General features: G+C 52.5%; 11 protein-coding genes across 11 annotated transcripts; 5 read left to right on the forward strand and 6 right to left on the reverse strand.

Annotated features, from left to right (window-relative positions):
* Positions 1–723: 723 nt before the first annotated feature.
* AYL99_01528 (hypothetical protein) lies at positions 724–1,884 on the forward strand (the record flags this gene model as incomplete). The annotated part of the gene is made up of 2 exons (XM_018833044.1): positions 724–1,227; positions 1,279–1,884. 2 exons carry the CDS (start codon positions 724–726, stop codon positions 1,882–1,884), a joined length of 1,110 nt encoding a protein of 369 aa, XP_018698923.1.
* Positions 1,885–3,535: 1,651 nt separating this feature from the next.
* Positions 3,536–4,993, forward strand: AYL99_01529 (hypothetical protein; the record flags this gene model as incomplete). Its single annotated transcript, XM_018833045.1, has 7 exons — positions 3,536–3,703; positions 3,753–3,789; positions 3,839–3,906; positions 3,973–4,151; positions 4,202–4,396; positions 4,462–4,529; positions 4,602–4,993. 7 exons carry the CDS (start codon positions 3,536–3,538, stop codon positions 4,991–4,993), a joined length of 1,107 nt encoding a protein of 368 aa, XP_018698924.1.
* Positions 4,994–6,001: 1,008 nt separating this feature from the next.
* AYL99_01530 (hypothetical protein) lies at positions 6,002–6,817 on the forward strand (the record flags this gene model as incomplete). Its single annotated transcript, XM_018833046.1, has 2 exons — positions 6,002–6,572; positions 6,624–6,817. The coding sequence occupies 2 exons, from the start codon at positions 6,002–6,004 to the stop codon at positions 6,815–6,817; spliced, it is 765 nt and encodes a 254-aa protein (XP_018698925.1).
* A 963-nt stretch (positions 6,818–7,780) lies between these two features.
* Positions 7,781–9,718, forward strand: AYL99_01531 (hypothetical protein; the record flags this gene model as incomplete). The annotated part of the gene is made up of 2 exons (XM_018833047.1): positions 7,781–8,157; positions 8,212–9,718. 2 exons carry the CDS (start codon positions 7,781–7,783, stop codon positions 9,716–9,718), a joined length of 1,884 nt encoding a protein of 627 aa, XP_018698926.1.
* A 718-nt stretch (positions 9,719–10,436) lies between these two features.
* On the forward strand, positions 10,437–12,145 carry AYL99_01532 (hypothetical protein; the record flags this gene model as incomplete). The annotated part of the gene is made up of 5 exons (XM_018833048.1): positions 10,437–10,538; positions 10,598–10,911; positions 10,967–11,006; positions 11,066–11,922; positions 11,977–12,145. The coding sequence occupies 5 exons, from the start codon at positions 10,437–10,439 to the stop codon at positions 12,143–12,145; spliced, it is 1,482 nt and encodes a 493-aa protein (XP_018698927.1).
* A 637-nt stretch (positions 12,146–12,782) lies between these two features.
* On the reverse strand, positions 12,783–14,714 carry AYL99_01533 (hypothetical protein; the record flags this gene model as incomplete). The annotated part of the gene is made up of 1 exon (XM_018833049.1): positions 12,783–14,714. One exon carries the CDS (start codon positions 14,712–14,714, stop codon positions 12,783–12,785), a length of 1,932 nt encoding a protein of 643 aa, XP_018698928.1.
* A 773-nt stretch (positions 14,715–15,487) lies between these two features.
* Positions 15,488–16,544, reverse strand: AYL99_01534 (alternative oxidase, mitochondrial; the record flags this gene model as incomplete). Its single annotated transcript, XM_018833050.1, has 4 exons — positions 15,488–15,705; positions 15,827–16,229; positions 16,294–16,399; positions 16,465–16,544. 4 exons carry the CDS (start codon positions 16,542–16,544, stop codon positions 15,488–15,490), a joined length of 807 nt encoding a protein of 268 aa, XP_018698929.1.
* Positions 16,545–17,871: 1,327 nt separating this feature from the next.
* Positions 17,872–18,900, reverse strand: AYL99_01535 (hypothetical protein; the record flags this gene model as incomplete). Its single annotated transcript, XM_018833051.1, has 1 exon — positions 17,872–18,900. The coding sequence occupies one exon, from the start codon at positions 18,898–18,900 to the stop codon at positions 17,872–17,874; it is 1,029 nt and encodes a 342-aa protein (XP_018698930.1).
* Positions 18,901–19,933: 1,033 nt separating this feature from the next.
* Positions 19,934–21,563, reverse strand: AYL99_01536 (hypothetical protein; the record flags this gene model as incomplete). Its single annotated transcript, XM_018833052.1, has 3 exons — positions 19,934–20,661; positions 20,710–21,382; positions 21,456–21,563. 3 exons carry the CDS (start codon positions 21,561–21,563, stop codon positions 19,934–19,936), a joined length of 1,509 nt encoding a protein of 502 aa, XP_018698931.1.
* A 618-nt stretch (positions 21,564–22,181) lies between these two features.
* On the reverse strand, positions 22,182–24,967 carry AYL99_01537 (hypothetical protein; the record flags this gene model as incomplete). The annotated part of the gene is made up of 2 exons (XM_018833053.1): positions 22,182–22,199; positions 22,247–24,967. The coding sequence occupies 2 exons, from the start codon at positions 24,965–24,967 to the stop codon at positions 22,182–22,184; spliced, it is 2,739 nt and encodes a 912-aa protein (XP_018698932.1).
* An 847-nt stretch (positions 24,968–25,814) lies between these two features.
* On the reverse strand, positions 25,815–26,646 carry AYL99_01538 (hypothetical protein; the record flags this gene model as incomplete). Its single annotated transcript, XM_018833054.1, has 2 exons — positions 25,815–26,404; positions 26,457–26,646. The coding sequence occupies 2 exons, from the start codon at positions 26,644–26,646 to the stop codon at positions 25,815–25,817; spliced, it is 780 nt and encodes a 259-aa protein (XP_018698933.1).
* Positions 26,647–26,974: the final 328 nt, after the last annotated feature.

A 26,974-nucleotide genomic window follows, 5' to 3' on the forward strand; every position in this document is an offset into this window, starting at 1 on the left:
AAAGATCTGTAGCGTAGGCGTGTGAGATAACGTACCCCTATCCGCCAAGAGACGTTCGATTTCGAGGATAGTGCCAGGATTGGCTCCTCCGCCTCTTTTCATGCCACGAAGATTCCCGAATTCCGCCTCCTTGTCCCTTGCTTTACTCCTCAGCTCCAACTTCGGGGTTTAAAGCCAAACTCCCAAGCCTTGGTTCCATAATGACCAGGAACCACTGTGCTTGTGTGTCCGGAGAGTGCCCGGGTGGATGCAACAAATCTCCCTTTTCAGGCTCCAACAATCCGGAGGGATAGTTCTGCAAACCCGACGATAGTGTTGTCAACAAGGCTACGCAAACCCTGGTGCAATCAAAATTCGTTGTAGGCGAGCGTAGTCCCTGTCCTAGCACTTACACTGGTACTGATGAACGGCCATTAGCCGTCCAGCCATCAGTGCCCTCAAAAGCCTAGCTTTGAACTGGTGGGATAGTGCAAGGTACGTTTATTTTTGTTCCGACCTCGCCGAGTAACAGCTTGATGACTACCTTCCAGCAATGTGCCTTCTCATATCTTGGACCTGGCTCGATCGCAAACTACGATCTATTGCGACTATTCAAATGCGTGGTAGACGCGCCAGACCCACGTGGAAATTTCCATCTCCTCCCTTCATAAAAAGGTCTGCCAAAACCGTTTCCGTCATCCTTTTCACTCTTCCACTCTTTATTCTGTGTTGCCCCATCTCATCATGTCTATTCTGTGCATTCTCAGTCTGGTCGTTGCCGCTTACGCCCAGCTGCAGAATGCGAGCACTGCTGATGTGACGACGGACTCGCTGTCGAAAAAGCTTCAACACATCAACTATGGAGCGTTCACACAAACCGCTACATACTCCGTGGCCAATCAACTCGGATTCTTCCAAGCCTATGGTCTCAATGTCACCTATTTGCAAGTCCCGAATTCGACATATGGGTACAACCAATTGCTCACGGGTGGTTACGATATCATGACAGGGACTGTCGACAATGCAGTCAACCTACGCTTTAATCAGCAGCTGCCACTTACAGTCACGGGTCAGCTCGACGGCGGACCGGAGTTGACTATTGCATCCATCCCTTCCATCACTTCTATCAGTCAACTCAAAGGCAAAGCTTTGATGGTGGATTCTCCCGTGAGCGGATACGCGTACATACTTCAAAAAGTCCTTGCATTGTACGGGCTTTATCTTGCCAACGGCGACTATACCTTTCAGGTATGTCCTGCCCAGCAAGCACTTCCTGCTCGATGCTGACCTATGACTCAGGTTGTTGGATCAACCGTGATCCGCTATGCTGATCTTGTCAATGGAACTCTCCCCGACGGCACTCCTGTCTATGCTACAATCCTCACGTACCCCTTCACTAGCGAAGGAAGTGTCCTTCCTACCACACAGCGGCCCAATATTCTCGCTTCAGTCGTCGATTTCATTCAACCATTCACTTCTTCCGCCTTTACCATCCGGGAGGATGCTCTCAACAACTCCACGCAGCGTGCTCTTGCAAGGAAGTTTACGTCGGCGATGTATGCAGCAAACAAGTACCTGGCAAATCCTTCACACAAAACATGCTCAGTCAACTCGATCGCGAAGCAGCTCAATGTCTCGACAGCGGCAGCCACTTCGGCGTACAAATCTGCGACTGACACATTGACGGGTGAGACATCGTCTCCAGGAGGAAACTTCACCGTAAACCGTCAAGGGATACTAAATGTGATTGACGTCCGGAGTCAGTTTGGTGGATTCTCGACCGTGCCCGCCGGCTTCAGCTATGCAGACGCAATAATTCCAGGGACGGGCCAGCTTATCGACTACTCTCTTCTGGATGAGGCGCTGAGCTCCCTGGTTTCCTACACGCCCCCCAGTAGATGCTGAAGTAATTAGGATGGTTCAATTCTCTGTGGCAGATGCTATGAGCTCATAGACATAGATTACTATTGTGGCCCATGCTTCTTTTGTAGTTGATACATATAATGTATAATGTCAATTGTCACTGGGGGCGGACTTCAGAAAATCACTCTATGCCTGGACCAAAAGAACCTTCACACTGAACAGTTTAGGGTGAGCTGCGATATCGGAAATTAAACAAGCTGAGGTGTGCATTGGCCAGCCCTCAGGTCCCTGGTCTTGTCCCTACCTTTTCGCCTGGGGAAGAATGAGGTGACTGGGTGACTGGGGACTGAGTCGGAACAGGACCAAGAAAGCACCTCATTTGGAAAGGGGCTTGAGTCCTTGTTGTGTGGAGCCAGAGGACAAGGATCAAGCGGGTTATACGCCCTAACTAGACAAGTCCCGGGCGGATGCCTTTCCGGCCGCTAAGTTCTGCGGTTAAGTGTAATCTCCCCCTTGATATTATGCCCCGGCGAGTCTACAAGGATATTGGGAAATGTGTGTAGCCCAGTATAGCACTAACAGCTTCCTCAGACAGCCTGGGGAAGAGTCTCATGGCTTAGGCTCACTGCAAACCCCCATCTGGCTTGGCTCGACTCGACAGCAGCTCTGGCCAGGAGGCGCGCACAGCAGCCTTGGAATAAATCACGGCCAAACGCCGGAGACAACCTGGTAACCATGAGACCAAACTTTCCCTTCATTGTCGACATGCTTGCATTACGGCCCCAACTGATCTCGCAAGCACATGAATCCGACAAAGCTTAGGCTGGGTAGAGCAGATGCCATGGCGCCACACTTCACCGGCGGTGGATGATCCTCCCGGATTCCTTTCCTGCCAAAGGCGCCCAGTGTCCCCTTCAAGGTCCACTTTGGAGTCTTGACACCTCAGACGCCCTGGCTGAAGATGATATGGGCTTAGGGGGATTGCTGTCCTTTACCGCGCGGAGGTTGACGCATGCAGACCTTCCTTGCGGTTTAGTAGTTCAAGCCGTGACCCGCTTCTCGCTCGGTTCCACGCTGCTTGCTGCATCATGGATTCCTAGGTGAAGTTGATATGCTATAAGCTTTCTTCATGAGCATTATCTGGGGCGCTGACAGTCGTTATTACAAAAGGACATGTAACTGCACGATCTCATGGGTTATCGCCTTGAGAGCTGCTGCTCTGAGTGACATTAACTGCGCGAAGGGAAAATGTTTTCAGAGCGTGGACTTTCGATTCCCTGATAGCCCCTGCAGCCATTTGAAAAGGACCAGGCAAGGTGTGCCACTAGTCCTGAGGTTGAGGCCGGGTCTGGACCAAAAATCCCTGCGACACCAGACCAATTTGTCCTTTAGCGCAAACAGTGCTTCTCCAGGAAAGATCGTCCCTTCAGAGCCTGCATTACCTAGTTTATGCCTACAGGCTCTAGGTACCCATTTCAAGCTAATCCCTACCACCGACAGGTGCGCAGCATAGAGGCAAACCTTATGAGCCCTCGGCTCGAACTCGAGGAAGCGATGGCAGCAGACCGTTCAGGTACAGGAGTAGCGATGCTTCTTGCTTCATATGCGAGTTGGGATCCTTCTAACACTTCGATGTCTTTCACGATTTCATTTATCGACGCTCCTCACATGCTGTGATCATAAAAAGATCGAGATGAAGACGGCAGCCGGGCTGCCACCCAATCCCCATGGGGAGCAACTGGCACGCATTAGCATCATCATGTGCACCATAGCCGGCGTTCTCGCCATTTGTCGACTGCTTGTGCGCTTTCTGATCCATCGACGAACTGGCTGGGATGACTATACTCTGATTATATCCCTGGTATTGATTGTCGTCAGTCGTCGCTTCAGGACCATGCTGAGAATACTAGGCGCTGGCGATCGGGATGACGATTTGTTTCAATATGGGTATGCAAGTCTTTTTGGAAGCTCGTGACAGGCTGACATTTTGTGGCAGAGGTATATTATGGGATGGGATTGCACACGAAACAGGTCCATGGACACAACAAAGTCTTAGCTTTTGAGGTATGGACTTACATTCCACCACATGATCTCGTTGGCGCACTCTTCGTGCTGACCTCCGTCCTCCAGTGGCTTTGGATTGCCCAGCTTCTATACAAATTTGCAAACGGAATGACAAAGATCAGCATCGTGCTTTTATACTTGAGAATCTTTCCTACGAGAAAGTTCCAGATCCTGGCTTGGGCAGTCATTGCGTACGTGGTGGCGTACTGTACGGCGGCGGTGTGCACAAGTATCTGGCAGTGCAAGTGAGTGACTATTTTCACAGGAAAACATGGCATGCTCACATGGTTTTTAGCCCGATTGCAAAGGCCTGGAAGAAAACCCTGCCAGGCCACTGCATCGATATCGGAAAGCTATGGTATGCAAATTCGGTGCTGACCATTGTCGCCGACCTGGTTCTTATCGCGATGCCAGTCAATCAAATCGTCAGACTCAAACTCCCGTTGTCGCAGAAACTGGGTTTGATCTTTGTGTTTAGTCTGGGCGTATTGTAGGTTTTGATTCCTCGATAATGCGGCAGGTCTGGGCTTCTTTACTGATGTGTTTTGCCCCCAGTGTCATGGCATGTACCATCATCCGATGTGTTATGCTTGGTCCGACTACCTCACAGAAAGACTCGGTTTGTAAGTGAAAATCGCCCGTTCACCCCACAGCCATCATACAATGACACCCGACTGATGACATCTCGCTTCTAGACTATCAAGCAGAATCCAACAGCTGGACATTCCTCGAGGTAGATGTGTCGATCATTTGCGTCTCCCTGCCTCTCCTGAAGACTCCGCTGCAGCGACTCCTCCCTCAGATATTCGGAATGAGGTCGTCCTCTGCCAAATCCGACGGTTACTACCACGGGAATGCCCACAAGTCCAGTGCGAGGGGATCTGCTATTCCCATGAACAACCGCTCCGGACGTCCGAAAGGCCCCTACAGCGATGCGGCGAGCGACGAGGAACAGATACTAGAATCACGTGGGGGAATTGTGAAGACAACAAAGGTCACAATGGAATATGAAGAGGAGGAAGTAACCAAACACCTGGCTAGCAAGAGAGGAAACTTGAGGACATTCGACTTCGGGCTGCAGGGCTAGATGAAGATCGAAATACTTGGTGCTTTCATGTGAAAGCATTATAGAAGAATGCAAATCAGGAGACTGTCCGATAAGACTGTCTTCGTGGGCCCGGACCTCGCTCCTGAATGTCGATAACGGAGCTGTACTCGGGTTCCCTTCCCTAATGTCGTGTTCGCGGCGGCGAAGACGATTTCATACAGGAGGGTCCTATATAAACGGACGATCTCAATTCTACCTTTGACAAAATCCATCCGCCTATATTCTTTTCATCGAACACACCTTGAATACAGCCGGCTGCATCAGAACGTACTCACAATTGTATGAAACGGCGAATCCTCACAACAATCAAATGTGCCGCTGATCGCTCCAGATAGACGACTTATCTTTTTCGGTCACACAAGCCACCAAATGTGGACTCTCGAGTATTTAGCAGGAAGGTAGCAGTAATACTGAGCGTACTGTAGAGGTGACGCAGTGGAGCTCACGGAACTGCGCTAGGCCATAAGTGGTTAATGTACCATAGGGCATTCCCAAAGTGGTTGTCTAGACAGGTAAGAGCCAAAATTGATATCAGGGCAATCGCTATTGATTACTTCTTTACCAGCGCGCTGAAAGCTTCAGGGCCTGCCGTAGACTTTCAGGATTGCAATTGGTGCTGGCCAAGACCAGTGGAAAGCCGACTGATTCGGTCTAACCCCAGACTAACAATATGCCTCGCAAGGGGTGCTGGACGATTTCAGCAGCCGCAACTTCACGCTTCACACCCGGCAAAGACGATGCGGAGCACGTCGATCATCCACAGAATCACCTTGAGCCTCTGTTCTCCTTCATCAGATTGCCTCGGGGCCAAAAACTTATATTTTTGGAGGGGTAAACAGCTTCTAGTTCACATCGATTGCCGAGGTTATTAACTTCCAATTTCGGACACTATTCTTCCATAAATGTCAGTCGGAGCTATAGTACGTCGCCGTTCTCGATGGCGATCAACGCCGTCTTCTTAGTCCCCATCCATACTGAACGGTAACAATGAGCTCTCTGGAAGGATACAATATAGCCATCACCGGCGGTGGATCTGGAATCGGCCTAGCCACCACAGTCGAGCTCTGCAGTCGAGGGGCGACGGTTTGGATCGCCGAGTTAACCAAGGACGTTCCAGCGAAGCTCGAATCTCTGGTTCAATCAGGAAAAGTACTGTTTTACGGAGGCATCGACGTGGGCAACCGGGAAGCCTGTGTCAAGTTCTTGGACGAGGTGTTGCAGAAAGCAGGACGTCTTGACAGCTTGGTAAACAATGCCGGAATTGGACCCGCCGAAGGGCCTATTGCAAGCGACGAGACTTTCGACAAGATCGTGGATGTGAATCTGCGTGGCACGTGGAATTACGGTACGCAGGCGCTGCGAGTCATGGAGAAACAGGAACCGAAGGGCGAATGGGGAACCCGGGGGACCATCGTCAATGTCGCCAGCATGTCTGGACTTCTTGGCTGGAACAACCTGGCTGTGTACACGGCAACAAAGCATGCTTCTGTCGGCCTGGTCAAAGCATGGAGCAAAGATTTTGGCCCTCTGGGCATAAGGATCAATGCCGTGGCACCTTGTAAGAGAACTTGATTCATTTGGCAGAACACAAGAACTAACTTGTCAACAGCGGTGACCGAGACAGAAGGCGTCAAAATATGGGTTGCTCAAAGGAAAAAGGACTTCAACGAAGACGTGAAACCTCCTCCAGTCGGTCGATTCGCACAGCCTTCAGAAATCGCCAAGGTGATTGCGTTCCTCCTCGGCGAGGACTCTAGTTACGTAAATGGACAGACAATTCCGATCAACGGAGGCTCTATATGATGACGGAAAAGGGAATTCATAGCCTTCTGAGAGGAATTAGACCTGGTCGTTTCAAACAAACAGAGACCACATGTCAGCGAGCCGAAGGGTTAATGCATTGGTTCACGACAGCCGCATTGCAAGCAGCCAGTGGCAAGCAGAAGACCATAATATCTTTACAGCCTTGCCATACGTTTACCCGGAACAGGTTGACCGGAACTATCGTTGTGCTAGTAGCTCCATTGTTTGCAAGGGCTGGTTTATCTGGATGTATTCTGTTTTGAACGAAAATTTCTCGTCATATCTACCTCCCCCGGGGCTCATTGTATGTATGTATACACTACTGCGACCCCCTCTCATGGGCACACAGTTGCCTTGTCTTGCAGAAGCACATTAAATTGATCCACAATACCCTTTCGTCTGAACACAGGCGCCTTCGGGTACATTACTGCGTAGTGGGTGGGCGCATCTCTAATGAACGCCCGAGGTCTACCCTGCCGGGGCTAAGAATACTTCGCATTTTAATATAGTAGAACACGCCGTCAATGACCTTCAGCTTTTGGTGTGGTCTTTTGCTCACAATGACCTTGCTCATACCCGAGGATATGATCTTCCTACCCTGTAAACTTGCCAACTGGCGTGTAATGTTAAATGGTTGGTAACTTCGCAGCCTCTGCATACGCGAAACGTCTGTAAGTAAACGCTCAGCCTCGGCTTTCTGATCGAACCGAAGATGTTGCATTGAGGCCTTAAGCATTCATTGTGTGATGCAAGCAAAGGCTGAACCGCTATCTATACATGTAAGTGATCCGAGGGACTCGAACCATGACTGTCCATTTTAGGCAACCGAGGAAATACCATTCCGATGCCATCCATGTAACCAGTGACCGAGTGCTATGTACAGATAAAGTCCATGGTCTTGAGCTGTACAACCGCAATAACTAGAGTGATCATATTTCCAGATAACTGCAAGATACTACCGCTATGGCCGTCGCCGTCCAACAATCCGTCGAACCACAAAGCGCGGCCATCCTCGAGCATCGCAGCTTGACAGAGCCCGAGAAGGTGGGACTAGATTTCGATACGCTCAAAAGGAAATATCAAGAAGAACGCGACAAAAGACTCAAAAATGGCGGTATCAACCAGTACACCATTATACAGCCCTCCAGCAAGGCGGCAGAAAAGTTCCTAGACGATCCCTACGTTAAGCCAGGTTTCACACGCAACCCGCTCCAGCTTGACACCGATGTGATTATTATTGGCGGAGGCTTTGGCGGACTCCTGTGTGCTGTGCGGCTATTAGAGCAGGGCATCACAAACTTTCGGATTATTGAGAAAGGTGGTGATTTTGGGGGCACCTGGTATGGGTTCTTCAACTAGCCGTCCGTCAACATACAGATGCTAACCATTTTCAGGTACTGGAATCGATATCCCGGAGCACAGTGTGATATCGAGGCCTACGTGTATATGCCACTACTTGAGGAGACCAACTACGTGCCTTCTGAAAAATACACCCATGCATCTGAACTACTCGAGCACGCACATCGGATCGGAACTCACTACGGGTTATACGAGAAAACCCTGTTTCAAACCGAGACTCTGAAGTTGCAGTGGAACGAAGGCACAGCTCGGTGGGACGTCGAAACAAACCGAGCAGACACTATCTCTACCCGCTTCATTATCCCAGCTGCGGGTCCGCTTCATCGACCAAAGCTCCCAGGTGTCCCTGGCATAGACTCGTTCAAGGGTCACGTTTTCCACTCCTCGCGCTGGGACTATGACTACACCGGAGGTCACAACCGCGGAGGTCTAACGAAATTGGCCGACAAACGGGTTGGGATCATCGGAACTGGCGCGACAGCCGTACAGATTGTACCCCATGTCGGCGCTACGGCTAAGCAGCTTTACGTCTTTCAGCGCACTCCATCGAGTATTGACGTCCGAAACAATCGACCGACGGACCCCCTGTGGGCGAAGTCCCTCCCAAAGGGATGGCACCAAGCGCGCATGGACAACTTCGACACCGTCATTGCCGGTGGGTATGTCGAGGAAGACTTGGTGGCCGACGGCTGGACGGATATCCTGAGAAACCTGTGGCCACGCAATACCGGAAAGGATGTCGCCACCATGGATCCGGCACAGATTGCGGCGAAGATCCAACTCGCAGACTATCAAAAGATGGAGTCTGTACGTGCACGCGTCGACAGCATCGTGAAGGACAAGCAGACCGCGGACTCACTGAAGCCGTGGTATAATCAGATGTGCAAGCGGCCGTGCTTCCACGACCAGTACCTTCAGACCTTCAACAGGCCCAATGTGACGCTAGTTGACACGAAGGGAAAAGGAATCGACAAAATCACGCCCGAAGGCGTAATGGCGAACGGAGTAGTCTACGAACTCGACTGTCTGATCTACGCCACCGGCTTTGAATTAGCCACCGACTGGGCTCAACGGACGGGAATGGAAATCTACGGGCGCGACGGCATCACGACGACGGAGAAATGGAAGAATGGATTCCAGACATTCCACGGCTGGACCAGTCGCGGATTTCCCAACTGCTTCTTTGTCAACAGCGTCCAGGCCGCCGTATCACCGAACTTCCTCCACGCGACCGCTGAGCAAGCGAAGCATTTTGCCTACGTGGTCCGGCGTGCCTGTGACAAGAAGGTCCGCACACTGGAGCCCACCGCCGAGGCGGAGAACGCCTGGGTGCAGCTCTGCGTCGATTTGGCGGAGCCGCGCCGGAAGTTCCTCGAGGACTGCACCCCCGGCTACTACAACAACGAAGGCGAGTTCGACGACTTGAAGTCGCAGAGGAACGTCATCTACGGGGGAGGCTCACCGGCGTTCTTCGAGCTGACCAGGAAGTGGAGGGCGGACGATCGCTTCGAGGGGTTGGACGTGCGCTATCTAGAAGACTAGACAGAAATAACGCATGTACAGAAAGGAAGTGTAGGACAATCGCAATTCTCTCCTGCTGCAGCACTCAAGTGATCTGGTCATGTCGAATAACGGCAACTTTAGACGGGCCCCTAGAGTATACAGCTCCGTTTAGGCCTAGCGTCTCTTCCCATTCTCATACCCTGATTGGCCAGAAGCAGACATCCACTGCTCCTCTTCCGAAAGTCAAATCAATCAAACCTTCAGCTCGTGCAATTGTCAAACTTCAGCTTGAGGAATCGATTATCACTTGGGAATTGCTTTGAGATAGCCGCTCGCCTCCCGCTTCGTACAGGCCATTACCGAGGTATTCATCGCGAGGCCTTATTCTACAAGACTTCGGCAATCTGATCGAACAAGATATACCAACAATACCGAGGGATCATGGCTCCCCATTGGGACCCGGGCAGCCTCGTCTGTCGGGCCATGATACTGTCTCGCCCGGCTACTCTTACCTTCACTCCCCCGCTCGGGATGCAGCTTCCCCGGCTTTCCCGCTTTTTCTGGAGAGGGTCCGGGGCACTGTAGAAGGAGGCTGTTAACTGCTTGCGGCATTGTGGCCCGAAACAGAAGAAAGCTCATAAAGCCCATGGTTCGTTCCTCCAACTTGAAACAGCCAACAAGATTCTCTGTCTTTTGGCCCTACCTACAGGAATTGTTGCTTGATCATTGAACTACCTGCAGATCTGGGTCAGCAGCCATGAACAACTATGGCCTTGTGTGTATCATCTACCTCACCTTCGGGGCCTTCTTCTACGGCTATGACTCTGGGCTGACCACCTCCGTCATTGGCTACCCTCGAGTGCGTTATCCTGTTCTGTGATTAACGGTCAACCTCAGCTGATACACACGGGGCTTTAGTTCATCGAGTACTTTGGATTTGATGCCACGCTCATCGGCGTGCTCGGGTCGATCTACTACTCGGGCCTCTTCCTCGGCGGCCTGGCCATGCTCTACGTCCCCAACAAGATCGGAAGGCTTCGGACAATCATCCTCGCCAGCGTTATTGCTCTGGCCGGCAACGCCATGCAGGCCGGCGCCCAAAGCCTCGCCGTCTTGCTGGTAGGACGTGGCGTCGGTGGATTTGCGGGTGGCTTGGTCTATGCTGTCTGTCCCACCTATGCCGCTGAGATCGCTCCGCCGAATGTCCGAGGACGGATAGGTGGCTTATATGCGTGCGTCTGGTGACGTCTCAAAGAAACGAGGAGAATGGAATACTGACGAACATAGCATCAATATCTCCTTGGCGTATGCCATTACAGAATGGATGGTAACCAGCGTTCCTTCCCATATCATTCTAGGCGGAGCAAGTTCTGACCTTTTTCCCAGGGCCTTGGGTTCTCCTATATCGAAAGCGATGCGGCCTGGCGTGTGTTCTTCGGGCTCCAGGTCCTCCCGCCCATCATCATGCTTCTCGGAGCAATCTGGATGCCTGAGAGTCCGCGCTGGCTGATCATGAAGGGTCGACACGAAGAAGCTCTGGTGATCCTGCGCCGCATGCACCAGACCTCGGACGACGACACATTCTTCATGGGCGAATTCAACCAGATCCGTGCGCAGCTCGAGCTCGAGGCGGACCAGAAGGTCAATCTTCTGACGATCCTCAAGCGTCCCTCCTACCGCAAACGCCTCTATATCGCCTTCATCCTGGTGACCGGGCAGCAGCTGACCGGCGTCATCCCGCTGCAGAACTACCAGGTCATCGTCTACGGCAGCCTGGGCGTCGCGGGCAAGCTGCCCCTCGTCCTCGTCGGCATCTGGGGCACGGTGGGAGTGTGCTGCAACATCCCGGGCGCGTGGTACTTCGACCGCTGGGGCCGGCGGAGAGTGATGTTGATCTCGCTGGGCATCATCATCCCGGCGTCCGTGCTTCTGTGCGCCTTCTGGGCCACCTTCCAGAACACGAACAACACGAACAAGACGTACGGCATCTTGGCCGTCGTGGCCATGTTCCTCTTCCTCGTCGGATACGCCGTTATCTTCAATTCTTTTGTGTTTACGTACATTCCGGAAATCCTGCCGACGCCGGTGCGAGCCGCCCTGGGAGGCACCATCACCGCCTGGGGCAGTGCGTTCGTCATCCTCCTCGTCCAGGTCACGCCGATCGCGATTGAGCACATCAGCTGGAAGTACTTCATGATCTTTGTGATTTGCACGGCCGTGTACGCGGTAGTCTTTTACTTCTAGTAAGTTTTCCTGCACTCACTATTGGGGCTTCGATGATGCTAATGGAGGTATAGCTTCCCCGAGACAGCCAACAAGACACTCGAAGAGGTCGGGGAGCTTTTCGGAGATCCTGTGGCGCTTCACATCGAAGACGCCGCACGACAGGCGGAGCTGGATCCGGTCTCTTACTTGAAACAGCACGAGAAGGATAGTGCAATCGAGCAGATTGAAGGCGTCTCTTGAGCTCTTTGGAACTCCCAGAGGATCCAAGATATGAGATCTGCCAGATATATCTTGTCAGGGGAAGGGGAGATCAGGGGATGTGCCTTTAACGTTACCAGGACAGAGTAGTTGACATCGGGCAAGAAGAATTAGATCTATGTGAGTATAACTCACGCATTGAGCGGGAATTGGACGTTGTCACAGTGGGTGATTCAGAAATTCCTTTTCGAATCATGATCAGCCAGAGCGAAAGAGGCATCATGCCCATCAATACCTCTCGGCCTCTTCCTTGCCACGAAATAGAAGGCAATCGCGTCTTTTAGCCCGAGGTCAAAGTCACCGAGCCAGCTGCCAGAGGTGATATATACTGGATGTTTTTCTGAAGTATTGAGCAGATGAATTGCTTGTCTACATAATACACCAATACAGAGATGACTTGAATGCCCCCTTGTTCTGATATTCAACAGACACTCACGTAATGGCCGAAGGAGATTCTGCCTAATGTGCGAGCACGGATCGATGGGGCTTTGTAGAGGCTGTTTCGGCTCAGCCTTCACTACAGATCCAGCTCCACAGCGAAAAGAATCTGTCAATACCTTATAAGAATGAATGTGGTATATTTTCTCACTCCGTGCCTGAATTCTTACCGGCAACGCAGTCAAGCCGTGATAGTGATGCCCTTCAAATCACCGTCAGCACGCCACCGCTGGAGCACGTCTTCGTAGCTGCGAATCCCCTCGCCCCACGGTGCTGCGCGGGCCTTCTTGACCTGCTCACGCACATCAATGTCGGCCTTGACCGAGGCCGCGCCCTCTGCATTCAGCCAGCTGGGCGTGCAGCCGACCATGACCGCAAACCAAGCGGCTCGCTTGACGACCTCGTTGGCCCACTCCTCTTCCGCCTCCTCGGTGACTTCGACGACGACGCCGTCGGCATCATCGTGCCGTCGCTTCGCCTCTGTCAGGATGTACGCCACGTGCTGCGCCTGCACGTCCGTCATGAAGACGAGGTTGAAGGCCGAAGCGGCCTGTGAGGCGCCGAAGAAGAACAGGTTCGGGAACCCGTGCGAGCTGATCCCGTGCAGCGTCGACACGCCGCGAGCGAGGTACTTCTCCTCGATGGACCGGCCGTCCCGCCCGATGATGGTCGTTTTTGCGGCTGCGGCAGGGCTGCCGTTATGTGCTCCCGGAGAGCGATATCCCGTGCTAAGAAGTAGCAGGTCAACGTCGTACTGCTTGCCGCCGGCCGCAACAAGACCGCTACGGTTGATTCGCTCGATACCCCTGCCGTCGGTGTCGACGAGGTGGACATTCGGCCGGTTGAATGTCGCGAGGTACTCGTCATGGAATCCTGGCCTCTTACACCAGGCCGGATACCACGGCTTCAGCTTCTCTGCGGTGTGGGGGTCCTGGACGATCGACGCCACGCGCGCCCGAACCTTTTCCGTCCTTTCATGATCCGCGGCAAGGACCTCCGCGACGTGTTCTTGTACCTTGTCTGGTGGGATGATGCCTTTCAGCGGACTACCCAGGCTGGAGGCCGCCGTAGGTGTCGCACACCACCCGTCAGCGACGAGGTCCTCCCCAACCAAGACCCGTGCAAGTGCGGCATTGAAGTTTCGGCGTCGTTCGAGCTGCCACCCGACCTTGGCAGCGATCTTGCTGGTCCACAATGCCTGATCTGTCGCGACTTGGCCACGGACGTCTACTCTAGCCGGCGTCCTCTGGAAGATGTAGAGCTCTTTTGCCCACTTGGCAATGTGCGGGACCGCTTGAATCGCGGTTGCTCCAGTGCCAATGATTCCCACCCTCTTGTCTTTCAAGCCGGTCAATGCCGGGTCAGTGGGGGAGCCGCCGGTGTAGCTGTAATCCCAGCGCGCCGTGTGGAACGTATGTCCCTGGAAGTCATCAAGGCCTGGAATCTTGGGAACTTTGGGATGGTTCAAGATGCCCGGAGCGGTGATCACAAACTGCGCCTGGATTGTCAGCTTCACAGGCTCTTGACCTGGCCCGCGATCCTGAGTCATTTTGACGAGCCACCGTTTCTGCACAGCATCCCATCTCATAGCATGAACAGTGGTTCGGAAGAGCGCTTTGTCCGTGAGGTTGTACTGTGCAGCGACCCGTTCGGCGTGCTCAAGCAGTTCCGGACCATAGGAATACTTGTGCTTGGGCATGTAGCCCGTCTCCTCCAGGAGAGGCAAGTATATGTAGCTTTCAATGTCACACATCAGTCCGGGATATCGATTCCAGTACCAGGTACCCCCGAAACCGCCGGCACGGTCCGCCAGTCGAATATCCTCCGCGGCGAAGCCTGCTTCGATAAGTCGGGCGGCGTAGACTAGCCCACTGTAACCGGCCCCGAGAATAAAGACCTTGCATGAAGATCCATCCCTCATCGCGGGCTCCTGGGCATTGAGGGCCGCATGATCCACCCAGGGATCCTGCTCGAGGTGCTTGAAGCGATCCGATTCAATGAGGTTCAGATACTGCGCGTTTCCGTCGCTGCGGAGTCGCTTGTCCCGTTCCGCTGCATATTTGTGCTCCAGGAATTCCGGTAACGGCAGGGTTTCCACTGTGATAGACCCCATCTTGTTAGAATGCTGATAGGCATTAACTTTCCATTCTTCTGGCTGTCTCTTTCAATGCAATATACTGTGCATCAAAGCCCATTTGCCAAACCTTGGACATCGACCCCGCGGCATCCATCAATATCTCGAGCCTCGGTTGCCTGTGTACAGTAAAGGATACTTTACCTGCCGCGTCCGAATGTCTGTCTGCATTAACATTTCGGCTCAGTGCTTACCTCGGTTTCGTCATAGACCAAGCGTTTGTGACAACCCCGATGCGCTCTTGCTGCTGTCTCCAGAATAAACCTGTTGGCTTGAGATGGGGATGTTATCAGAAGGGGCTCGAGGACGAAAGGACAGCTTCGGCACTAACTTCTTTCATGGCCTCAGTGATTGTTCTAAACCAGCCTTCTAAGTGTAGAATGTCCATCTTTATGAGGGAGAACATGGGCGGGGACAAAAGAACACAGTCGTTCAAGCGTCAAAGACACCTCGTCTGCGGGCTACTTATTCGCTCCGGTCGACCGCTTCGGACCAGATGTCACAATGTCCACGCCACTGAACGCAGGGCGTCAAACGGTATCCAGGAGCTCGAAACCGAAGCTCTAACACGGCGGCACAGCTTCGAGGCCAAGTCGTATCCGGCAGACCAAGCTGTAATATCTTGGACACGGTTAGAAGTTCCTAGCCCGACGAGAAAAACGAAAGGGAATCTGTGAATTAGATAGAACCACTGTTCCTTCCTTCCAATAGAGAGCTGGTATAATCTGGTATATCGTGTATCGTCTACCGTTCTAACCAATGACCTCTTCTCGTTCGTACCCCGTCGGCTTCAGCACCGCTTTGGGTTTGTGGACGTTCATTTCGGTCTTGTAGTCGCTGACAAACGGGTTGGGATCCTCTTTATAGCTCAGGTTGCTCAGTGTATGGTTGACGCCTCTGTGGACAGCCTCGTCGGCTCTGATGTACATGATCAAATCTTTCATCGTTCTCTTTCCCTCTGGCATATTCCCTTTTTTTTTTTTTGGTTAGTTAGCATCACGGGAATTGTAACGATAACGGACGGACCCAAAGACCTCCGTCATAGTCTTTGAAGCACGCAAAAGTTCTTGGACAAGAGGAGGGAGACTTACAGTATTGTACCGCCAGGTCGGGGATTTTGAAATCCTTGCTACTCCACTTCTTCAGCAAACCCTGGTCGATCTCGTGGATGCATCGAGTGTAAGTGTGCACGGCCTCTTCTTCCAAATAGCCGACAAAGCGGTGACAGATCTTCGGTGAGATCAGGTATGAGAAGAAGAGGGCGTTGAAAAACACGCCCTGAGCTCCCATAATCATGGTCTTCATGAACCAGCCGGGTTCGCACATCTTCATGAAGGTCAAGAGGTGCATCCGCTCGTTGTACGACTCTTCCAAGAGCGTCTCGATCCAGCCATTGTCGCGCTTCATCCGGCGGAGAGACCGCAAATGCCGCAACATGCCCGCGACCATGCCCGGGACGCCGGCGATGGATTCGAGAAATACGAATCGGACGAGCTGCGAAGGTCAGACGTCAGCCGCGATCTGAAACGGTCTTTGTGGGCCTGGATCGTGCACCCACCCATTGGGCTTCAGTTAGAGGCTTGGACGCCTCAACTGCCGTGGTAGGGTTCTTTTTGTCGACCTGCTGATCTGAGCGAAGGCCTATGGCTAGATCCATCCAAAACCTATCGGGTTATCAGCCTCCCAAGCTCTGCTCTGCTGAGTCTGGAAATTTCCTGTTCAGACTCACCGGCAGAATCTGACGAGTTTCCAGGCACACCAGTCGCCCACAGTTTTCGGTTCTCGATGTGCGGGCTGGACCTTCAGCATTTCCTCCTCCGTATAGCCATGGTGCGGCCACGCGGGTGGCGTCTGGCGAATAAACTTGGTTTCCTGGGCAGGGAAGAAATCACGGAGCAGAGTTAGACGTGTTGTGGAGAAGTCTCGTGCTGGAGCCAGTCTCCTAGCATTCCGTGTGATTGTACTGCTGGGGTGGCTCTGAATTTTTGACGAGAAGGGGCGTGATGGTGTTCTTGTTGTGGAGGAGTAATTGGCTGAAATAATCCCGAGCGCTGCGCGATGTCTTGTAATGGTATTCCTGGTATGAGCAAGGGAAAGTGCAGCTCTTCCAAGATGAGCCGCTGGCGCAACCAAGTGGACGTGGTGTGGCACTGTGGCTATCGACAGCATTGGTGCAATGATCGAGGTTGGGTCAGTTCTGTGAATCCTAGATGTTCAACACGACCATAAAGGTTGAGAAAACATGGGAAGCCCCGATACTTATGTCTGGTAGTGGGTGTCAGATTCACTATTGTCATATGGCTGCTAGGTGGCCCCATATTGCATGTGGCTACCCTCACACGTCCAGACCATTGGTGTCCAGATGCTTAGAGCTCCACGGTCGGAATTTGACTCTGGACCGAATAGGTGGCTCAGGACTCTTCTGTGTCTTCCGAAGAATGAGCGTTTTAATGCATCATGAGATCATCCGAGGTCCAGCCAAGACGTTGCTAGTCCTCCACGAAGAGGTTGGCGGCCTGAATCTGGCTAGTCGCCGTCTCACAAGCTGAGCTGGTAGTCTTGTGCTGCCCACATCGCCGTTGTTCACTTTCGAGTTATACGAAGGTTATACGCAACGATGTAACACATCCACCACAAACGAGCCCGTGGATTCCAACACTTGAAAATGCATCATCTATGTAGGCATTTTCCTTTTGACGTACTGAGCTGGATGAGGAGGATTTTCATTCGCCGTTCGTGGCAATGACCTCGTATGGCGTGATGTGACAATTGATGGAGGTTGACAAAAGAACCAAGTGGATTCGAGCATTGCGGAAAAGACCAACTATATGACTTTCCGACTTCAACCGAACCATTGACATGAGTTTTGAGTAACAACAAAAGTTAGACGGTTGGAATTGTGGTCCTGGCGGAAAGTACCTCGTGGTGGAATCTAAACTCTGAAGGGTCTAGCACAGCCTGATGGCCCGGTCTGTCCCATTCGAGGTGTTACAGTACAAGATGTCCAAAGCTATCAGTCTAGGGATCGATGAAGCGGAGACTAACTATATCGATCGAGATGACATGTGTACGAGGATGACTACCACCCGGCCAGAATGCAGTCCTATTAGAAGCATGCCATTGGCTTCAATGCCACTCACTTAACCTTCTCTAAGCGGCCCATCGAATGCCTGTGTTCGATCCACTCCTTGACCGTCTTGACCCTTTGACCTGTTACACAACTTATTGGCGGCTCTTTTTGCTGCACTGCCTTTCCATCTTCCCCTTCAATCCCCTGCAGGACCTCCAGCAACGTGTCGATGTTCGGATGGCAGAAGTACGCCATCGAGAACCTCTCTTTGCCCTGATCCTCGGGCAACGGGGATCGAGTGACGCGGTGCAGCGTGGACTTCATGAGTCCGCCGGAAAAGAAGGTCATGGTCTCGCCGATGTTGATGAGCACTGCCCCTGGGATGACGGGGGCATCGAGCCATACCTCGTCGTCCTTGATAGGACCCGTGTACTTGGGCGGTCGTATCTGGAGGCCGCCGACGAGGTTCTGGAAGAGAATGGTGATCACCCCCTGATCTGTATGAGATCCCAGGCGGACTTTGGCGGTGTCGCTGGGCGGAAGGGCGGGATAGTGGATGAGTCGGAGAGTGGTCATCGATGGACTTTCATGCTGATGGATCTGTGGAAGACGGTCGGCCGAGAGACCCAAACCAACCCCAAGGCATGAGAGCAACGGCACGGCGATCTTCTCATGTACCTCCCCCATAAACGCCTGAATCTCGGGGTTGAATTTTTTCAGAGAGGGCGGCATAGGTTGGTCATAAGACGCCTGCTTCCGAATCACGAATACCTCCTTCTCGTCCACGGCTGAAACACGCTCCTTGGCACCGTGCTCCTTGAAATATCCTTCGGTGCCGGTCTTCGCATCGTAGCCGGCATTGACGATGCTGCTCCACGGCGTCGATGCTTTCTCCGCGCGAGGGGTGGTTTTGAAGAAGGTCGCGCTGATGTCGAACATGCGATCGATGGCTGATTGTGGCAAGCCGTGGTTATTGAGGTAGAGAAACCCCCATGTCCCGCAGACCTGCTTGATTTCGCGAGCGAGGGAAGGCAAGTCGGTAGAATACCGCGAGAAGTCGACGATGGGGATAGTTTCGGGCGAAGGAGATATCATGGTCGCCTACCTTTTCCTCAAGGCGTGAAAAACAACGTATATAGGAATGCACTGAAGGCAGGAGTGAAAGAATAAGGGCGACAATACCTCTTTGTCCTTTCGATTCATCGTCCAGGTTCAACAGAGAGAAAGGAGGTTATGATAAGGGCACAGTTTGCATTGTTCTTTACCCCAGCATGGTTCCCCAGGGCACTAGTGGCGATAACAATAATGGCCACCTCCGTCGAACCAATGATAACGACTTAGTGAGCGCATATCCATCAATCATAAAGCTCGATCTCTCGCTGTCCTCCCGAACGATGTTGATCTAGTCAAGCGACGTTGATCGGGACTTGGTCGCACATATCCGACAAGACGGGTATGAGCGCCAGAACCACGACAAAGGTCGAGGACTGGAGGTTATTCTCCAGCTAGAGCTCATAGGATCAACATTGACTGCATCGCTCATCTCCCGTGGAGGACAATCTCCGCATATGGAGCGAACCATGCGATAACTCGGCTTCCGAATCTGGCATATCTTTCGGGATATAAGGTGGCTCGTCAACGGATATCATTGCTGCACCACGAGCAGACGGCAAAGCACTGTCGACTGCAGCAGTTCCGCACCAAACTTGTAAATCTCACTCACTCCAACGCCGCCCCGCAACGTCAAACCCAGAAGGTCGCAACCCTTCGTGATCAAGCATCAAGCGCTGAAAACCCCGTGGAGATGCATTGATTTATGATTTGCTCATGTATTCTTATGCGAATGGAATTCGTGGGTGCAGGAGTGCAAATGAATTGCAACCGATCTCAGCGATTGGAATGGTAACACCGGTTGAGATGCTCCGCCTCCAGTCGATCGAATCGTCAATCCGTCATCTGATCGACAAGCCGTCATCTGATCGACAAGAACCTGTTGAAGCAGAGCACCTGAGCCCGTCGGATTGGCTGCCGAGATATCTGTAGGCACCCAGAGAGCAAAATCTCCAGAAATCCAAGAACCGAAATAATCGTCGAGCCTTTTCATCGTGCCTCAACAGTCTTCGATATCTTAATCCTGCCTCCTGGGCGGTCTTCCCCACACCTCGTCGACATCCTTCTTGCCTTTTGTCTCCGGTACATACCATCCCACAAAAACAAAGGAAACTGCTGCAATGGCCGCGAACACGAAATACACCACGCCCTTACCCAATCTCTCATTCACCATTGGGAAGAATTGAGCAACCACAAATGTCGAGATCCAATTTGCGGCTAGGGCCCATGATTGAGTTGCCCCGACAGCCTCGGGACCGACAAGTTCAGAAGCCAGGATGAAGGGCACTGGTCCCAAACCAAAAGCAAAGCTGGCGACAAACAAAAGCACTGAAATTGCGGAAAGAACAGGAATTGCACTGCGTATTCCGACAGCGAGGAGAACGGATGAGACACCCATGCCGGCGATTGAGGTGAGTATACATGGTTTTCGACCCAGCACGTCTGCAAGAGGCGCGAAACCTGTAGTGGCTACGATGTTGAGTATGCTCACAAAGATATTGAGCAGTGCAGAGTTGGAGGCGAGTAAGTCTGCGAGCAGGGACACGCCGTACATGACGATGCTGTTGATTCCGCAAAGCTGCTGAGCCATCATGACAACAACGACTGCGAGGATTGCGCGATTATTGGTCGGGTCTCGGAGCACGGTCAGGATGCCCATTGGTTCCGGTGCTTGGCCTCTGAGAGAGGTGTTGCTGTCCGTGTGCGGATCGTGATCAGAGTCTGCGAGCAGTGTTCGTTCTTCTTCTGTGCCAGGGTTAGAACTTTCAACAGAACACGTCATAGAACACAAACCATGTCTCTCATCACCATCCTCAACATTCCAGCCTTCTATCTCCACTTGAATATCGGCCTTCTGGCCCCTGATACGTCGCAGATTGTGATTGGCTTGCCTTGTTTCTCCATGACCGGCCTGCCACTTGGGACTCTCCACTGAGAACATCAACCCAGCGAACTGCAAGACACCAATCATTCCTGCAACAGCGAGGATGATACGCCACATCTGCCCATGGCTGAGGAAGTAACCTAGGAGCTGCGTGGTGAAGATACCCATGTTCGTCATGATTTGTGTGAAGGCACCAAAGAAGCCCTTTTCCTTGGGCGGAGCGATTTCAGAGATGTAGATGGGTACCACAACCACGGAAACGCCTGCACCTAGACCGGAAATAAAGCGACCTGTCGATAGAGCACCGATATTGGGTGCAAGTGCTTCAGCGAGAGGACCCAACGCCAGTAAGAGAGTGTTGACACGCATAGTACGCAGACGGCCATAGCGGGCGGACAAAGGGCCGGCCGCAAGAGCACCGATCAGGCCGCCCAATGTGAATATAGACGATACAAGCCCGAGTTGGGTCGAATTCATGGGTATGCATTGTGGCAGTCCACCCAGAGTCGATGACGGGTTCTTCTTGGATCTAATGGATTTGGCCACACAGGTAATGACCTCCTGAGGAGCATTGAGCTCGGCCTGAAGCTTCATTTAGCAAGGTTTTGGACACGAGAGAGTGTGGGCCACGATGGCAAAGCATAACAGATCATACCAAATGATAACCAAAGAGTAGAGGTCCTAGTGTTGCGACCAGAAGCAGATACAGAAAATACGGAGTGAGCTCCTGAGACCATGATCTCAATTTTGAGGCGAGGCCCATCTCTGAGCCAGTGCGGGATGTCTCAGTCACCGTGACGGTCTCCAAAGCAGCGAGTCTGCTCTGTGGTCGTTGCGTCTTTCGCAACGGCAACGGTTCTTGGTAAACGAAGGGGAATGAGTGTGACACCAAGGATGGTTCGGCACCTGGGGAACTGACTTCGTCGGAAACGACACACCGTTGTCTAGTGCCATCCTTGGCATACACGTGACGCTCATTACGCGTTAAGTGGCTACACGTGTGACGCGTGTTTATACTTCATGCTACTGTAGACCTGGACGAGCATGGTCCTCGACACAATCAACACTTACGAACATTTTCACTGGATCGTTGAATGATTGTGGCTGCCTAAGCATACTGTCTTGGCCGTCCCAACATCTCCCTGCCTCCAAGGTTCGGAGATCTTTCCTATCAGCACCAGTCACAAGGTCCTGGTCCCGTGCTGTGGTTCCAGAACCTGTAGCAACGGTTGCCCAGGGTCTAGGGACTCTCGCTCCTCTCATTCCTTCTACCAATGTCCCCTGTTCACCATGCACTAGCGCTTCTTACTGCTGCAAAGACCGTTCCTGTCATAAAGTCGTATACATCCGCGGGAACGCGGGCAAGAAAAGAGACAGAAATTCAAGCAGCGCCACCCCACTAAGAGTCAGTCAGGACCGTTGTGCAGCCTTAGCACTCAGACTTACTAGTTGAGCCACCAAGTCACTCGCCACGTCGAGGTAAGGGTAAGGGCTGGAAATCTCTTTTTCGACGTTCTTGTAGCGCTTGCTGACCGGTTTCCAGTAGCCCTCTCCGCCCATTTCGTCGAGACGGTCAGAGCTGGTGTGACTGATGTCTCCGAATCCGCTGGTGGGTCTGCTGTTCGTCGGGCTGGTCACAGTGCTGCAGCTGCTAGGTGTCTTGTTTTTCTCTCGTTCCTTCTTCGAATCGTGCCAAATCACATTTTGATATCCATCGCATTTGAAATCCACAACAAACGTTCCCTGCTCTATGGTGTACAATTGAATGTCGATGAATACCCAAACTCCGATATGCTCGCTTGGGATCTTCTTATTGAGTGTCGAAAGACTGTCAGGTCTGCTCATAGACACTTGTCCTGGTCCTGTGAATGCATCTTGGCTGTGCATGGCGGGCTCTCCTCCGGTATTTTGTCGGCTGGGATGTCCGCTCGATGCAGGTGACTTCGCATTTGCTTGGCCTCCGCTGGACGAGTTCATCCCGAGCACCTGTTTGACATCCTCCGAGGCATATCCCAGTTGCTCAATATGTTTCTTGAGCTGGGTTTGTGCTTCGGCGGGCAGACTGACAGCGGAACTGTGAGCCGACAGAGATGGTGCTTCACCAGGCATCAGCAATCCCTTTTTTAAGATTCTCGCCCGAATGTTGAACGGGTCTCGGGGTATGTAGTAATCGGCGCCCACAAATGAAAACCGCTGTTGCAAAATCTGGTGGCGTTGGCCAGGCTCTAAGTCGGGTGGAGGCGGTGGAATGCCGTCCTTCTCGTCCTCGCCATCTGGCATCGACTCTGGTCGTAGCCAGGGGTTAACCTCCCACTCAGCACCTTGCGCCTTGAGGGCGGCATACAAGCACTTCATGGCCTCCCAGGGTTGATTACGACTGCGAATCCCGAACTGCCACCGTCTGGGCTTGGTTTTTGAAGCTGCTGGACGTTTTTCGTCGACTGGCAGAGCAGACATACCTTCAGGTCGGCTTTTAGGGTCTCGCAGTGCGTTCAGAGCCGTCACCGATCGCGAGTGTGGTTTCAATGCTCTGGAGGTGGCTTCTTGTTCCTCTTTGGATCGATAGATGGGGTTCCCCTGTTCATCCTTAATTTCTTCGGGGATCGGACTTTCAGCTTCATCCTTCTGATCTTGACCTTGTGTCTGGTGGAGAATCATGTCCGGATCCTCACCGCGAGCCTTTGCCTTTTCGCGAATCTGCAGGAGCTCTTCGTGAACGTGAGGTAGTGAGGTATTGAGAACGCGAACGTTCGAGATTCTGGGCTTCTCTTCTTCTCTCAACGACGACGGAGTTTCAGATAGTGATCGACTTGCTCGGTGGGTGTCGGTGCGACTTGGAGTAAGGGGCTTGACATCGATATCCTGAAATCGTCGTGGCGAGCCAGGGAAATTGGGATAATTTGGCTCAACAGGAGGTGAAGAAGCCATAAATGACTCCAGTTCTGGATTCTCTGTGCGGTAATGGGGAGTGCTCGTCATCAATTGGTTCTCTCTGACTATGAGATACGCATCTTTGATCGCGCTCGGTTCGTCTTTGCTCAGAGCATCTTTCACATCCTCCTTTGCGTAACCCATGGTACGGCCAAGTTTGCCAACCACTTGCTCATGAATTTTCTCAACCACATCGAGTGGCTTTCCCGGAGCCAGTTGACGCGGATCGATGGCTTTGCTAGGATCGACACCGGTGTCTAAAAACTCCTCAACGGGGTCAACCAAATAAGGAGGAAGGTCTTTCATGAACCATTCGTCTTGTCTGATTTCGGGGATGGTGATGCGGTGAACCGGGTGCACTTGCAAGCAACGCTTGATGAGGTTTACCGCACCTGGCGGAGTTTGTGATGGAATGTGAAATGTGCCGGCCTGGATCTTTTTGAACAGCGCAGGGATGAACTCATCGTCAAATGGCAGCCTGCCAACCAGAAAGACGTAGAGGATGACGCCGCAACTCCAGACATCGACCTCCGGGCCAGCATAGAGCTTTCCACCAATGACTTCGGGCGCAGCATAGTTTGGGCTTCCACAACTGGTCTTCAAGAAATTACCATCTGTCATAATGTTGCTGAGCCCAAAGTCGGCGATCTTTACGTTCATGTTCTTGTCAAGGAGGAGATTTTCGGGTTTGAGGTCTCGATGGACGATTTTGTGGCGATGGCAGTACTCAACAGCACAGATAATTTGCTGAAATAGCTTGCGGGCCTTCGCTTCACCGAGCCGACCATGCTTCACGATGTAGTCGAATAATTCCATGGGCACATATTCCAGCACCATGTAGATGTCTGTCTTGGTTGTGATGACGGTGTAGAGCTTGATGATGTGTGGGTGACGCAGGAGTTGCAAGTATTGGATTTCCCTCTCTATCCGCCCTGCCATGTCCCGACTGATCAACTTGCGTCGACTGATAGTCTTCATTGCAACCTCTTGACCGGTAACCTTGTGTCTCGCCAGCTTGACTTTGCCAAATGAGCCTTCGCCGATATTGCGGACGAAGGCGTACTGATGCAGTCGTTGCATTGCGCGGGCAGTACCTGGAGACTCCGCCATCGGGGTCTGACTCAAGCTGGCCCGCGCCGGCGGTGAGACAACAGTAGGGAGGGAGGGCCTGGAGCGGCTGGATTGGGTCTGCGGGAGGGAGATCGAGAGTTCGTCATCGTTGATAGCCGACGACATGGTGGAGGGTGAGCGTTGGCAAGCAGAGGTGCACCCTGCGCACCGTGAAAGGGTGTGGTATGAATGTCTCGAGCCTGTCGGGTGGATATGAATACACAGATTGGTGTCACCAGTAATCGCTGAATTGGTGGTTGAGCATCTCCAGGGGACGAATCAGTTCCAGGCGTGAGGGTGGGGATCCTGCGCCTCTGGTTGACGACGAGATGGGGGTGAGGCTTAAGTGGGTGGCACAGACTGTATCAGAAGGCGGATGAGGATAGGGGCGATTTAGGGAGAAGACGGTGCAGTAGACGCCCGTTCGTAGGTATTTGCAGATCAGAGTCGAAAGATCTGGCGAACTGAGTAAGTGATCGTGTGGGCGTTGAAGAGCGCAGGATGAGGGTTGAGAGTTGAGGCGAAACGGAACGGGAGGAGGGGGCTGCCCGTTCATGTGCTATAATGACGGGCAGCCCTCCGCTTAAGTTACCCGAATCGGCAACACTCCCCTTTTGGCGGGGTACGGTCACGCTAATTTGGTGGGAGTTAGTAGAGACAGCATGGGAAGAGAGAACAGGTGAGAGATGGCATTCATCACTATGGTTCTCTTCATTCAGTGAAGTGTAGCACTGGGCTCTAGCCTCTTGAAAAATGACCTGTTTGCCCCAACCCATGAAATGAAACGAAATGAGATGGGCCAGAAGACAATTCTGCCACTCGATTTCTCGCATACAATCTCATCCTCCCATCTCTCTTATTATCTGGTGCAATGTCCTCGGATTCTGCTTGCATCGTCGAATGTCTCATGCACATGCTTTGCCGCTGATTTGCGGCCGCCGGTATCTTCTCACTCAGGTCTTTTCCCATATCCTCATATGAAAGCTGGCAGATCAATAGGATCAATTAGGTCTTCTCTCTTGACATCATCTGGCGTCCACAAGTCTTCTCCTCCGGAGTAAAAGAACCAGTACTCTGCCGTGTATTCTTCTTCTGCCATGAATCGTTGACTGTCACAAATAGGTGGAGTGCCTCCCGCAACCTCGACTCGGTAGATATCCCAGTCCTTCTTCGGGCTCACGGAGTGTGCCCATCTGCTGTTGGTCTCGGGGTCATCTGGCGCCAGGACAGACTCATACGGAAGAGCTTCGAACGTCGCAATGTCGAACAGAGTGACAATGGCCGTGTCGTTGACAGTTCCAATGGTTCCCATGCACTCCAAGGTGGAATTCTTCAGCTGCTCGTAATCGAAGTCATGAAGTTTGGCGGGGAGGGCATGGAAGGCTGCTTCGTTGGGGAGATTTTGGATAAGAGGTGCGGCATCGTAAAGCTGTGTGGATTGAGATTGAAACTTGGCCCCGTCGCTCGATCCGTTCCCCTCGCACAGATACATGTACAGGCCGCGAGCGATGGCAAGGTATTGAAGAGGCTTGCCCGGAGGCGGAGGCGACAGTGAATCAGTGCCTAGAAATGTCAGTGTATGGCCGCTTCAGCCCTCAGGTCGATGGAGTCTCACAAGGTTTGTTAGGGTCGCAGGTGTTGCTGCCCTGGAGAGGCACTGTCCAGCCTGCGGCGGCTGAGGCGTTGATGGGGGGAACATAGTCAAGGTCACCACGGCGGTCAAAACGACGGGCGGAGTTCGACCCTGTGACGAAGCTCAGTAGAACAATGGCTGTCCACCACAGGATTGGGGTGACTGCGACCATAACGCCACGGCTCCTGGAAAGAATGGCAAGAGACGGGAAGTAGCCGCGCTGACCAATATTGCTACCTTGTTGAATTGATAAAACGAAAGACTATTTGCCGAACGGATGATATGGGCGCAGACAGGCAAGAAGATGATGGTGTTGGACAGAGGCGAGAGTCGTGGGCTGCAGGAGCGACTCCAAACAAGACCTTAACGCATTTCTTCGCCAAGAGCAGAAAGATGTGAAGAGTGTAAGTGAATTGGAGGTGCTTCACTTCATCTTGCTCAAAGCCCGAGATCGTAGGCGAAGTGCTCACAGACAGCACGTCAGCTGGAAGTGAAGTCGA

The sequence above is a fragment of the Fonsecaea erecta genome (assembly GCF_001651985.1).
Source record: "Fonsecaea erecta strain CBS 125763 chromosome Unknown Scaff1, whole genome shotgun sequence".
NCBI classification, from domain to species: domain Eukaryota; kingdom Fungi; phylum Ascomycota; class Eurotiomycetes; order Chaetothyriales; family Herpotrichiellaceae; genus Fonsecaea; species Fonsecaea erecta.